We start from the raw sequence: 14,716 nt of genomic DNA, 5'->3' as shown, positions 1-14,716 counted from the left end.
GAGACTCTTGCTATCTGATGTAAAACAAAAAGCAAATACTTGAGAACACAATTAAGAAACTTTATTGATTACATAAATATGTTTAAACGTTTAGGAAATTACTCGACTGTTTATGGATTAACTGTTTTTTATTTTGATATTTGTATCAATGTGATTTAATTTGAGGTGCATTTTGTAAGCAGTTATTTTGGTATTGTGTACTTGCATTTAAAATAAATACTGCACCACCTGTGCACTGCAGGTGTTCAAATGTTAATTCAAGATAGTTCCATTCTTGCTGATTTAATTGAATCCATACGAAAACTGTTGAAAATGACAAGAAGATCAGCACTTCAAGCACTAAAATTAAACATTTTAATTACCATCTAAAACTATTTTGCCCCTTTCTGTAACTGTACTGACATTTCATATATCAAAGCATTTTTACATTGAACCAAGCAGGCTTTGTGCAACCCAGTTTCTATTTTGAAAACATCCATTGATGCAAATACGGTATTTTGCTACTCTTGGCTTCGGAAACAGTTTTTTTGGTAAATATTTAATTTATAGTCAAGAGTCTGTCAGATCATTTATTAATTGAGCAAATGAATGTGCACCAGCTAAGCATTATAATGACAAGGCCCAATAGAAACTGAGAATTTCCATATTTTTTTGCCCAAGGACAAAAGCTGTATCTGTGCTATTTCCAATAGAATGAATAAGCAGTAGCCATAGCCCCCCAATTACATTGATTCACATTTTACTGGAATTCCAGTCTGTAAAGGTCAGCTGACTTGAATATGTCAGTTCAAAATGTTACCATGCTTCAGTCATGCCAATTAAGACAGAAGGAAGTTGGTCTTAATCAGAGAAACAGTGAGGGTTTAATATCCATGGCAGAGGTCCAAACACCAGGATTTCTAGTACAGGTGAACACACACTCCTCTGCACTACAGGTGAGAGACACAACAATCCATTGGTTTGTTTGTTAGAGTAAGAGCTTAGCACATTTCATGATCAGAGGATGCAGATGGGGGTTTGTTTATAGAGGGTTTTATTCAGCTTGGCTCTCAGTGCTGTTCTCCCTAACGTGCTGGTCACTCAGCAGCACTCTTTGATCAGGGGTTGCCAGACAACGACTCTGCGCCTCCAGCAGTGAGACGTGCCTCTGAGCCAGCCTGTAGGATCGAGGTAAATAGGACTGGTTGCGTGCACATACATGATGTGCTTTGCTCAAGATAGCAGCAGGGAAGCAGTGTCACACGTAAGCATCTGAATCTGCAGCTTTTTACCATATAATACTACTACCATGTAGTCAAATGTGTATTTTATTTTCTTGCTTTGGTATAGGTGTGTGTGAAATGCTTCAAATGCTGATTTTATAATTCTGTACATAATGGTAATAAACTTTGTTAAGGATGTGCCCCCCCCCCCACACACACACACTTTCTGTCTCTTAGTGTAGGAGAAGAGGAGAGAACATGGTCTTGTAGTGTAGTGTTTCCAAGGACTCCAGGTCCCACAGCAACTATTGCTGTGTAGAGATTTCTGATTCAGTGGATGCAATCAGACCGAACTCTTGATCCTTGATTATAACTTTGGATGTACTGTCTAATTCGTATTTTGAAACAGAGAGGGTAGCATGATTAATCGTTTTACTAAAGACATATTATACATGTCGCTCAAAAGACATCAGAATGTGATCAGAAAAGTGTATCTTTGTTTACATACTTAAAGAGTAAATAAATGTATATCCTGCCTTGAAAAATTATTCCCAGTGTCTGGCTTCCAGACTGACTGGTCTCCCTTCAAAGAGAGTCAATTAATTGGACACATCTGCCTCAGAAAGCCAAGTGATATTACCTTGATCTTACTAACAGTACATTAACAATTAAGGCCTAGTTTTGTACAATACATGGTTCAGAAATATGGTCTGTGTCCATTATGTCCACCATGTCAAAATGCTGAAATTCATTATGCTTTCCTTCCATTTCAGTCAGTGCCTGCAGGGTCTGAAGCATCATTACTGCCGTCAAGTGTTCATGAAGAGAATCATTATACAAATATTAGAATACATTCCTTAAATCTCTGCTTAGTAGCCTTGCATTTTAAAGCTGAATTACTTTTAGATGTTTCCGTATTTTGTAGTTTTTTTTACCCCAGAAATCTTCACAATCCAGCAGTAGGAACAACTCACATTCACAATAGTGGCCAATTTCTTTAGAATAAAACCTATTACCTTAAGATACATTTCACTGGTGTTGAAAGCAAGATATTATTGGAGACCGGGAGCTCTTATATCCATTCAATCAAAAGGACATTGGATAGCTTAGCCTGTGTTCTGCTGTTTAGCCTGTGTTCTGCTCCTCTCTCTCACCAACCGTCTCTGGAGGAGGGGATCCCTCTCTGAATTGCTCCTCCCAAGGTTTCTTCCATTTTTCTCCTGTTGAGAGTTTTTTGGGAGTTTTTCCTTGTCTTCCTTGAGGGTTTAGATTGGTTGAGGGGCAGTTCTATGGGCATATGTGAAGCCCTCTGTGACATGCTTGCGTGTAAAAAGGGCTATACAAATAAATTTGATTTGATAGCTGCAGATTATCGGAAGACACTAGAGTTCAGTTCACTGGGGGATTTTCAACAGACTGGCCTGAACATGTTTGTTCAGGCCACATCTACAATATAACTAATTCGAATAAAACAAACCTTGACTTCATGGCCACCAGTACAAGTATAATCAAACAAGTAAAATCATTGCATTCATCTCAAGTTCCTACATCTCTGTGTCTTTCACTCATGTAATTCTCTTTGTTATTGATATACTGTGCAGGACAGTACCTTGATGTCATCAGACAGCTGCTAAATGCTGGTAAAATGCTTGTAGAAATCTATTTGCTCCTTCTTTAATGATTTCCAAGCACATCAGTTCAAATCCATTAGATCCAGCTTTAAATGCCATGCTGGTCCTGCAAATCCCCATCTGAGCGACATGTAACATTCCCTTGTGATTACAAGGCCTCTTGATCAATCTAACTGATTCATTTCATGACTGAACGCTGGGCTCCCAAGAGTTTAAGGCCTGAAATTGTCTTTATAGATTTGGTATTATATCTCCTCCACTGCCATCAGCCAGACATTCACAATTTCACCTTTCTGCGCTTGGCTCCAGATGAGGTTGTGAGAGTGTAGTGAGAGTTGTGTTTCAATTCCAACATCATTGAAACACACATTACCATGGGCCATGGCAAAAGTTAGAGATGCACTTTAAAGTCTCAGCTTCCAAACATGACTTGGATTGAGCCCGTTGGTTGGGTTATTGGAAACACACAACCTCCTACCTCCTTAAATCAACATCCGACACTAATAAATACAGGGCACACTGAAGGGAGAAAAACACATCTCCCATTTGCAACAGGCTAGATTAGGATTCTATCTAGCCCTATCCATCATAGACAGTTTCAGTGCAGGTAGGTGAATGATAAGACAGACTTAACTTCTTGGGGACGCCATCTCACTGTCTCATCCGGGAGAGAGGCAGCAAACTGCAGTGTGACCTGATTACTCAATGCATTCCAGGGGGGTTCAATTGAGGAGAGCAGCGTTTTGATACGCACATCTGCATAACTAGCTGTCAGACAGTCAGATGGCAGGATTGTGTTATCATAAAGAAAGCAGCTTTTGTTTTACCCTACTGAATACCAAGTGTTTGTGTTTGCAACAGACCATTCATCTTAGGGATTTTTCATTTTCCACAGACTCTTTTTTGTAATTTATCATCCAACTCTTGATACAGGCTGTCAGAGTTCACAGTGCATGCATTAGTAGACCAATAGTTAATCTACGTCACTGGAGGACTATGTCACTGCCATGGTCCTCCAGTGTCCATTGCCTGTTAACACCAACCAAGGGATCAGAGGGAAACCAAACAACACCTGGCACCTTTTATAAAGGAGCTCCTGCCCCAAAGCATGTCAATCTCAGATAGGTGACAGCAATTATAGGTTCTTAGCTCAAACTGAGACAACCTTATTTAATGAAAATGTTTATTTAACATTTAAATTAAAAAGTTAAAAGCAGATCAATTCTGCTTCCGTCCAATGGACAAGCACAGCTTGAGTACATATACTGTATGTGTATACATATATATGCACACATATACAAATATATACAATATATACTGTATATATACATATACACACAACACACACATGACAGCGTTAGTTAGTTAATAATGTAAGTCAAGGTCTCGGGGAGGAGACCATTTCTCCAAGCTACAGAGAAAGTCCATTACCTTCAGTGTTTCTTGGTCTAATGCAAAATCTTATTCGTAAATGAAAAATCAGAGTTGCATTATAGCAGGCAGATAAAGAGCCTGACCAGAGTCAAAGAGCCTTTTACGTCTGCGCCACCTTCAGAAAAGGCTAAATATATTGTTGTGAGCAGAGATTAAATCAAATGATTAAAAGAAGAGTACTTCCCTTTCTAGCAGTTAAATTGTTTTTTTTTAATTCTCTGTAGGTATGATTGTGTGCTTTTCAAATGTATTATGTTCTTCTTTCTTTAACATTTGGTTGACAAGAATGAAAAGACTGGATAACTGTCAACATGGGGTTGCAGGGATGGAGTTCTTCCCCTCAAAGCCAAAAAGATTATGTTATCCAAATCATGTCTCAGTCCAATGTTGGACTACCACAACCTTCTACTGGGAGAGAAGACTGCTGCTAAATAACTGATGAGTGTCTGATGATGAGAGCCTTCATGAGGTGACTCAATACAATCCCCAGGCTAGGCTCACCTCAGTGTCTTCCCTCGCTCATGTATTTGGAAAGGAGTAGAGAGTCATTATCTGTGTATTTGCAACAGTCTTTATAGTCATCCTTAGGACTGATACGGTATTCTGCTGATTCTCTGTAATATTTTCCCTTGGGCACTGTTTGCAGAAGGCATCTTGCCCATGCAGCATCATGATAGCTTCAAGGCTGGTTTGCAGGAGGAGTGTGTATGAAAAGCTCCATATTAGAAGTATTATAAAGTGCTGATTTTTCGCCCCCACCTCCCTCATGAAAAATGTACAGCGGCATATTCATGACTCCATTGAGCTAACTGAGTGTGACAAGCATGGAGCTGGAGAGACTGAGGACATGGAAGCAGTGGCACAACAGAGCCCTCGGCCAGTCTCAGAGGACATGACTGCCCCTGGTGATCATGGGAGGTTCATCTCAACATTCTGTTTGGATTGTTCTAAATGCTCGGAGGTGCTTTACCCAGCATGAGAACCAGTGTACTAAACCTACATTTCCCTCCATGCTAATGTACATGGAGCAGTTGATCATTTCTCACTGTCTTGGCTGTGTGATGCATACTGCCCATAAGCAAATACTTATGTGGCAAAAAGCTATAAATGTGACCATCCATTTTCATGGGTTTACAACACATTTTGAAAGCAGTAAATGCATAAAGCATAGGTGGGTGGTCACATTTATAGCTTTTTGCCACATAAGTATTTGCTTATTTGCAGTATGCATCAAAATGGATGGTCATAGGTAGGCCTATTGCAGGCTGTACCTCAACAATCAACAGTTACTCAAAAAAGTCAAATAGTTTACTCTGAAACAGAAATTAACTTTATTGCTATACACCAATAGCAGAGTAAATAAAAGTTTCTTAACAAGTTCAACTTTTCACATGGCTCCAACTGTTAACTCAGGCCTACTTTAAATAAATGTGTTCCAGTTGTAGCTTCTTATAGTAAAGAACCTGAGTGTGTTTATTTTAGGTTGGCTTTAGACTCTAGAATCTGGTGATTCACACCATCCCCCTAGTTCCCTTCTTTTCCCTTTCGAGTCTGATCCTGGGGTGTCATTTTGGGTCACAATCAGTCCAGCCAGTTTGGCTGATAACCAAAAATAATCCTTACCCAAGGAACGGCCTCCATCCACATTTTCAACAACAAACAAAAACAACACTGAAATCCTGACACTGCTTTAATGACCCTCTGTAACACAAAAGCTCTAAGATCCCAAGCTGCATATTCTTCCAGATGAATGCAGCCTTCTCAAATGACTTGCAGCAGCACAGCAGTGTTAGGTCTGGCACCATAGGGATGGATATGAGATTTAAATAATTTCAGAGACTGCAGAGGAGAGGAGAGGCAGACAAGCTGACTAATAACAGAGAATCCAGTAACAAGGACTGCTTCAACGGAAATAATTTCTCACTCCAGAAATACCCATGTCCTTGCCAAAAATACTTTCATCCTGGGGCAGGGGGAAATTCTTTCAACATAAATGAAAAAAGCTTGATTAATTGGAAAACAACAGGCTACAGTTCCAAGCATTTTGATATGTGAGTAATTAAATGGGTTGCAGATGCAATACATCATTAGATCTCTGGAGCAACTGCCATCCACAGCATTTCTCACTACAAGTATGCTCAGGCAAATAGGACTGACGCTACACCATTGCTCTACTGAATGGCTCTCAGTGATTAGAAATTACAAGTGAAGTACAAATAGTAATGGTAAGATGCTTACTTAAGTGTAGGAGGCCTTATGCTGAATCCACAGTCATTGGAAATATCCCCCAGTGAAGGAACAGTGAGTGGGAGTCAGTGTTATTCACAGCACTCAGTTATTAGAATAATTCTAATTAGGCTATCTTTTAACACAGCACTTTTTAACATAGCACTTGAGATATTTACATTAGCTAATGACGGCCTGAGCTACTCATACTTCAGTAGACATCAACATCATCACTGACATCTCCTTGTAAACATCTCACCATTGTGTACATTTATAAAATAAACTGTAATCAATCACAATATTAATATAATTGTACAATATGATTGATTACTTAATCATTGTCCGTGTATTTAGCGAAACATTTACTGGAATTGACTATTTAAACAAACATCCCTTATTCTATGTGCACTGAAGCAAACTGCATATGACATTTGCTCCAGTGCACTAAGTCCTTTGCAGTCAGCGCAACCGGAAGACCAGATCTAGTCATTTCTAACCGAACTGTTGAGTTTTCTATTCCGATTTAATTAATGATGACTGTGACTTAAAAACATAGGTCAGTGCGAGCAAAAATAGAAACATCAGCCTTGACTATAAAAATATAAATCGACACGCAGTAGCTACAGTGAATGGGATAATAGGCTTTCGTTATCGTTTTAAGAAGTGTTGCCATCCTTGAAAACAGAAAATGTTAAAGCTTCCCGTGAAAAAAAGTATAATTTGGTACTGTGTACAGCACAGCCATAGAGAGAAAGAGACGGTTATCTCTATGGCTCTGCTGTAGCCTACATCAGCTAGCTAGTAGGCGACTAGTACTAGTAGTACTAGTCGTCGCCTGCCGCAGCAGCAAACGGCTAGAATGTAGGCTAGGCCTATACACTAGCTCCCTCCAGCGACCACTTTAAGATATTGCGCGGATGTTATACAGATCAACAAAGGGGAAGTTGACGCAAAGTACGTAAGTGTATGTCACAACACCCTCTATAAAATTCAAAATTTCAGAATTGTTTTCTTGATTGATAATTTTAGCGAACTGTGGTGTGTAGCAGTTTTCTAGATAGCCTGTTTCAGATACCCTTCTTGCCCAATCAATCAGTAATTTGAACCCTACAGCCAACAGTATCCAGGCAACCAAAGTACGCGAGTATGCCCCATATACATTGCTTCTACTTCGTCATAGTCTGGAACATTAAAACCAACCCTAATCAGTGATGTCAACGCAATAACTCGGTGCATGGCTGCCATGACTGAAGTGTGCGATCCAGTACCTTCCTCTGCGGATTCTCACCGGGTCAGACTACTGAATGCAAATGCAAACCGAGTTGGTGCAAACCGATGCTTTCGCTGTCAAATGAACTTGCCTTGCGAGCGTGGCCCAGAGGGAAGATATGACGTCGAAAGTTTACTTCTAACAACTGGGACGGCTTTCTCAAAATTCAATCCACTGGCCTTTCCACCTGCTAGTCACGCATCACTGGCACCTTTACGAGACGAAGTCGTGTTAATAGATCCGTGCTCTGGTCATCTAAGTGCTGGTGCAGAAGTAGACTTGGCAACCAAAGGTAGACACAGATTCATAGACTTCTATCATGTGCCGTCTGGTTTACGGGTCCCTCCAGGTTACAGAGAAAGACCCCAAACGCCACCCGCGAGGCCATCAGCTGTTGCTTGTGACCTGTCGGGAGATAAGGCATGGAATTCAAGGAAAAAAAATTATTCTGCCCTGAGAGCAGACCTTCGAGGTAATCTGATCGTTGTGTTAAACTAGGCTAACTGTAGGCCGAATAAGTTGTCATTTGTAATATGCAACAGTAAACCTCCAACGAGTGGATTCGGTAGTCCTATAAAGTAATTATTGTGTTGTAGAATAATTCAGGTCTAATGAATGACAGTATAATGTCGTCATAGGATGGACTAGCCACGCAAAAGTAAGGCCAGCACCACACAAAGTTCCATGTCCTCTGAAGTTCTTCAGTTTTACCCCTGGACCAGAGACTACATCGGTAGGCCTACATCCTTTTGGTCAACATTTTTGTTATTGCTATTACATTTTGTATTGTTATTTATTGAGCTGCAAAGTTTGCACAACGACTTTTAAAGAATTATTTGACATTTTAACTTGTGATCGATTTTGAAGGATGTCAGTTCGTCAGGTCCGACTCAGTGGATCGACAAGGCAGCTCTCCGCTTCATTTACACCTCTTCAGCCCAGAGGTCTGGGTCCTTTCTTTCAAAGATTATGTGTGCACCTTACAAAAATTCAACATTTACAAAGCATTCTAATCTAGGCTACTGTATGATCTTGTACAAATACATCATAAAGTAATGTCTTTCAACCAGTCTAATAGAAATGATCTGAAACTAACCTGTATCCAGTATAAAATGAGAGTGCAGGATGAGTCATTTGGCTCTCAAATATGGACTTGCAGAAGTTTTGAAGATGTTCGTTGGGACATAAAGTTACCTCAGCGTCTGAAGCCCCCAGCTACCACACTTGAGAAAATGGCAGATCCTGTGAATCAACATTTCACTCTTAAACGTTACAACAGCAAACCAGAACTTTGGCAGGTGGGATCATGCAAATACACATAACAGCAAAGAGTAACAGTTGAAAATTGAGATTGATATATTCCTCTCTCCAGTGACAACGATTGAGTTATAATTTCAAGTGGCTGTCTGAAAAAGCAAATGTTAAATATTTAGTTGACAGAACTGAAAGTAATTTGTTAACCTTTTGCCACCTTACTTCTTTCTAAGAGTGTTGAAGCCCAATGGAAGAGACACCAGCTTCGAGTTAAAAATGAAGTCAGGAAACCCATATCGTTGTGAGTTCTTTGAACTTTGTGATGTATCTCAATACTGTAACAAAGACTGTTCATGCAAACTGTCACACATTGTAACAAGAAAGTAATGTGTGAAAAATAAGGCATTTTGTGATAATGTTCTAAGATTTGAGCTTGTTTTAATTCACAGCAACAGTCCATGTCCAAAATCTGGCCAAATTCCACTATACAGGTAAGCAGTGTCTTCAAAGAACTGGATTGAATAATATTTGTTTGTGAATTTGAACAAGATCCACTGTGTTTTTCCTTTCTGTATCTTTGCAGTGGTGTTGTCGCCTTTAAGAACATTGATGATATAGATGACGTGGACCAAGATTTTTATCCCCTGACTATGCAGAGGACCACCTTACCTCCGTACACCCCAACCACACAGTAAGATACACATGACCACATACAACACCAGTGTCTAACCTAATGTATAATGTATGTTCATCGGGATACTCAATAATACACTACATGGCCAATAGCGTGTGGACTCCTGACAATGGGGTTGGCCTTTCCTTTGCGGTAACAACTGCTGCCTCATTTACATTTAATCATTTAGCAGACGCTCTTATCCAGAGCGACTTACAGTAAGTACAGGGACATTCCCCCCAAGGTAAGTAGGGTGAAATGCCTTGCCCAAGGACACAACATCATTTGGTTGGCATAGCCGGGAATCGAACTAGCAACCTTCTGATTACTAGCCCGATTCCCTCACCACTCAGCCATCTGACTCCCATCTGACTCATTTGTGGGCAGTCCCCAGAAAGAAAGAAAAAAAGTTAGGCTGTCCACAAGATTTTGGGGTGTTTATAGGAATTTGTTCCTATTCAACCAAAACAGCATTAGGGAGGTTGGGCATTGATGTTGGGTGATTAGACCAGAAAGCGAAGACAGGTGTAGAAACATAGTGATTTTGGAATGAAAGCAAAAAGCAGTTGTCCGTTTACAGGCCGGTGTCCATATTCCATTGGCCATACAGTGTATGTATTACCCTCACTGATTGACTTAAGGACATTTCTATGTATTTCCCCAGTGCTCAATGTTAATGTATGAACCTTATTTTCTATCTTCTGTTCATGGCAGTCGTCCTACTATCCCTGGTTACACTGGCAAGGCCAACTATGACGTTGGTCTAAACTCTGGATTTAGTCTCCCAGTTCTACCCAGCTCTGCACACAACTCCTGGTCAGTCTTTATTACTTGTACTGCTCAGTTCATGACCCTGACCAAACACACCACCCCATCTGTTTGACAATGGTAAAAATATGTAGAACAATTATCTGACAGTAAATGGTTTTATTCACACTGGACTACCACGGAGATCCATTAGAGGGCATACTGCGCACTAAAATAGCATGGGGTACGATTGAGCCCTAAAGATTACCGGAGCTGTAAATGGTTGCAATAAGACTTGTCTGGTTTGATTCCCCTTTTGCTAAATTAGTTTTATGAAGAAATATTTTGCGAGAGGCACTATTTCCCTCCCCCCCCTCCCCCCCCCATTAAACGATATACTTACTCTGATCCATATAATTTGTGAATTATTATTTGACTTCTGAAGTAGTACCATCATGCAGTAGCATGTTATTGTTTCAATGTAGTTTTAATGTAATGAGGAGGAGTAATGCAGCCATGCCACTTCGATGTATGTTAACGGTTGGTTGAATTACATTACTTCATTGTAGTGGTGAGTTCAAACTGTTATAGATAGCGTTAGTCTTTACACAGGGGAGCAATTAATACAGAAAACTAAAAAAAATTAATAGCAGATTGAAAAAAATGTCCCTAATATAATTTACACGATGGAACAAAGATTTAGTGTAGCCATTACATACTTCCTTAAAATGTACTAGCTTTTAGGAGCTGCACAGACCATTGCTTGTAAAGTAAGGACTGCAGGTTAACTCAAAATCAATTTTCGCTCTTTTGAATAGCATAAACTCAGCTCTCCTCAGCTTTTGAGAAAACATTTTGGGGGAAAGAAATTGGGTTGAATGGATACAATAAAACACCTTGACACCTTGTACTGGACATATGACATCTGTTGTGAATGCAACAGTGGGTGACATTGGCTCAGAGAGAGCAGAAACACACCATGACAGAGGGAAGTGTGGGACAAAATCAGGAAGAAATAATCTTTTATCTCTACGCCAGACTCATGGCTCCAGTGATATAGATGTAGTGAGGTAATTTTTTTTTTTAATGTTAAATTAGTCTTCCACTACATTGTTCTGTTTTTGGAAAACGTCAGCAAACAAATCAAATTAGTATGAATAGGGCAATAGAAAATATTATTTTAGATTTACTTAGTTCTACCAAAATCATACATACATATTCTTCAACTATGCTTGCAGAGCACCAGAAGAAAACAGTCCCCCAGGGACAGGACTTTTGAGTGTCTGTTGAGTATGTGGAAACCTGTTTCCTAGTTGGGCCCCAGTTGAGCGAATTTTACCGACTTTTGGAGCACCTCTCTCCAGATGGTTGAATCCAGAGCAGCTCGTGGTAATCGTGGTTTCCACAACCCAGATCCATTTTCCTGGTGCCCAACACCCTCTGAGATCTGTTTCCTCTGAAGATTAAGCTGGCCTCCCATATTTTTTCCTTTGAAACAGAAAAAGACAAGTTATTTGGATTGATTCATTATCCCCCCTAACGTTCAAAACCTCTGGATTCATTGTGGCCATTGTATGCTCTTTTACCAGGGTTTTCTTGCTGTTCTCAGAAAAGAGTAGTTATATTATAAAGTATAGTCTAAATGGATGGACAGCATCAAGCACATTTTACCTCTTGTAAAATGTTACTGTTTATGTTCCTAACTACTCATGTATTGGCTTGCACAGGACCACTCGGGATCCATGGGTTCCTGCTTATGGTCGAACTGCACCTCTTTCCAAAATGGTAACCACTGTGCACCCTCATAACCCATTCCGGCATCCGAAGCGACCAGTGTTTCTCATTTAATGGCCCTTGGAGAATGCATGAAGAAATATTAAACAAAGCATATGAGAAAGTTTTGAATGTGCCAGCTACCCTTTTATGCCATTCAATCTGTATTTATGAATAGATCTATAATGATGTGATGTCAGTGACGGATTCTGGGTGAGTTTGCGAATAATGAGATGCTCTATTAGCATAATTTCCCTGATTTAGATGAGTGGTTTTGTGACTTTGGGCTTGTGAGCTCTTAGATCTTGCAGTCATTGTCTTGGTAAATACTGTGTGTATGCATATACGATACATTATGTGTGTGTGTTTGGCAGTTTTAAGGTGTGTACGTGTAAATGTGTTTGAGGAAAATACAGAACGAAACAAAACAGAGGATTTCTAGCAGCACATTTACTTACACATTATTGTAATAACTTAGAGACTATATTATTGTATGTAGTACCCATATACAGCTTAATACAGTATCATAAATTAAAACAAAAAATGCTTCAATTAAAGTATTTGTAGAACACGACTATAATGATTAAACAATTTACACAAAGATTGTTGTTTGTTACATTTTTATTTTGAAGATACATTTTTATTTAGTCGATCAAGATCATTTTGAAGTGCATGCCTAATGCATGCACTACCCTAGACCTGTGGTTTCGTCATTAAAGACAGAGTTAGTGCAGCTTCCTGCTTTAACAGGAAACATGGATGAGCTAGTTTCCTGTCTCTCCTCTTCTATGTGAAAATCATCTCACCAGAACAGATTTTGAAATAGTTCACGATAACCTCTTTAAAACATTTGTGATATGTTTATATTAGATTTATAATAAGAACTTGTAATATATGTTCCACACACATCCCATTAATCCATTGACTTCAGTAAAAGTGGAAGGACTTTGTTATCAAGTGATTGTGGTGCTACTGGTATGGGCATGTGGTAACCACAATCCCTTCTGATACACCCAACACCAAATGCTTGACCCATTCTCTTAGTACCCAGGACCCAACACAGTATGAATGTCATGACCCCATGTAGAGGTAAAATGATAGAATTTCACAGACTCTCATCTAAATTATTATTTACATTTTGGCAACAAAAATGAATTTCAGTATAGACTTATTTAAGAATGTTGTTTCATCACTGGTTTGACAACAATCAGACTAGCAGTCTGCTGAGGTCTACTTCCCTCACTAAGTTCAAAGAGCTAAGTGTCCCGAAGATACTCATTAAAGCTATGGAAACTGTTTACTCAGAAGATATGTCCCCTACTTCGAGAAATAAATAATTGGCATTGTCATGTGTCTTCAGTGCTATCATATTTATATTTGTGCTTTATCCTCCCCCTATTTTTTTCCCCCCTTTCCCATCTCATTGCCAATGGCTCGAATCTCGTTATTGGCTTCCTTTTCAATACAGGGTCACAATAATGATTGGTTCAGCCACTATCCTTTAGGATCTCCTGAATGCCTGCCTGGCCCCGAGATTAATTTCTCTCCCTCATCTTAATTTTTACTCTTCGTTTCTCCATAAAGAGGGTAAATGTCAAGCATGCCTGACTCCTTCTAGTGACACATCCATTCCAGCAGATAATTACCATAAGGAAATTGATGCTTTAGTGTGCAGAGGGGAATTTAATTTACTCTGACATCCTGCAGTATAATGCATTCCAAAAGAAAGAGTTTCCAATTGACTTTTTAGATAAATTGGACTATTTAATGTGATTACCAGTCTTGAACGTCTTTGACTTATTAAGGTGTTGAAACCAATTAAGGCATACATGCTGTTCATGCTTCCAGATTTGAAAGTGTGAATACTGCTTAAAGATCCATGAAATAAGAAACGGGCTAAACCCATTGTTCATTAGTCTACTGGCTAGGTTGCATGATGCTGCTATGATGTAATCCGGGTAATGATATTAATTACAACATGTAGACGACAATGTTTGATGTACAGGATGATGTGGGTTTCCTGGTCATTCCATGAGAAGCTGACAATTCATATGCTTGGAATATATAATAATTTTTAAGTACTGGCATTGCACAAAAAGGCACCTGCAAAACTTGACAGTCTATGATTGTATGCCTTGGTCTTTTAACTGTTGCATGTTTTGTCCATGTGTCCTGATGTTGCCTCATGTGTCCTCAGCAACAGAACATGCTGTGTCACAGGGATAGGGTGGTATCTTTGGGGCTGGGAAGGCCATGCAACTCTGCTGCTAACGATTGGAGAAGACGTTTTGCTGAGTCACTGTTCTGCTCCAGTATTCCCTCAGCCTGGCCTCAGGAGTTGGCCTATAGAGGGGCCCCTCCAAGCTGCTGTGACACACTCATTACATATACACAGACTCAATTACAGGTACCATGTCTGACTACTGGGAAAACTGTTAAACGTAGAGGAATCCATGTTTCCATGAGGACACAACTGACCAAAGTGCTCTTGCCAAAAGTTCCTCTT

The 14,716-nt window shown here is 39.6% G+C and overlaps 1 protein-coding gene across 1 annotated transcript; it reads left to right on the top strand.

Moving 5' to 3' along the window:
* The first annotated feature begins 7,799 nt into the window (after positions 1-7,799).
* Positions 7,800-12,777, top strand: LOC136942741 (protein SPMIP7). Its single transcript, XM_067235711.1, has 7 exons — positions 7,800-8,183; positions 8,870-9,061; positions 9,251-9,318; positions 9,467-9,508; positions 9,601-9,708; positions 10,405-10,506; positions 12,165-12,777. Exons 1-7 carry the CDS (start codon positions 7,845-7,847, stop codon positions 12,283-12,285), a joined length of 972 nt encoding a protein of 323 aa, XP_067091812.1. The 5' UTR covers positions 7,800-7,844; the 3' UTR covers positions 12,286-12,777.
* Positions 12,778-14,716: the final 1,939 nt, after the last annotated feature.

This window comes from Osmerus mordax, chromosome 5 (genome assembly GCF_038355195.1).
Source record: "Osmerus mordax isolate fOsmMor3 chromosome 5, fOsmMor3.pri, whole genome shotgun sequence".
NCBI classification, from domain to species: Eukaryota; Metazoa; Chordata; class Actinopteri; order Osmeriformes; family Osmeridae; genus Osmerus; species Osmerus mordax.
This window is presented reverse-complemented; position numbering and strand designations above follow the sequence as displayed.

Excerpts from the sequence above, each read along its gene's own strand:
- LOC136942741 (XM_067235711.1), top strand. The coding sequence starts at position 7,845 with ATGAACTTGCCTTGCGAGCGTGGCCCAGAGGGAAGATATGACGTCGAA. Across the intron at positions 8,184-8,869 it reads GTGACCTGTCGGGAGATAAG|TATAAAATGAGAGTGCAGGA; the intron begins GCATGGAATTCA and ends ACCTGTATCCAG. Across the intron at positions 9,319-9,466 it reads GTCAGGAAACCCATATCGTT|CAACAGTCCATGTCCAAAAT; the intron begins GTGAGTTCTTTG and ends TTTAATTCACAG.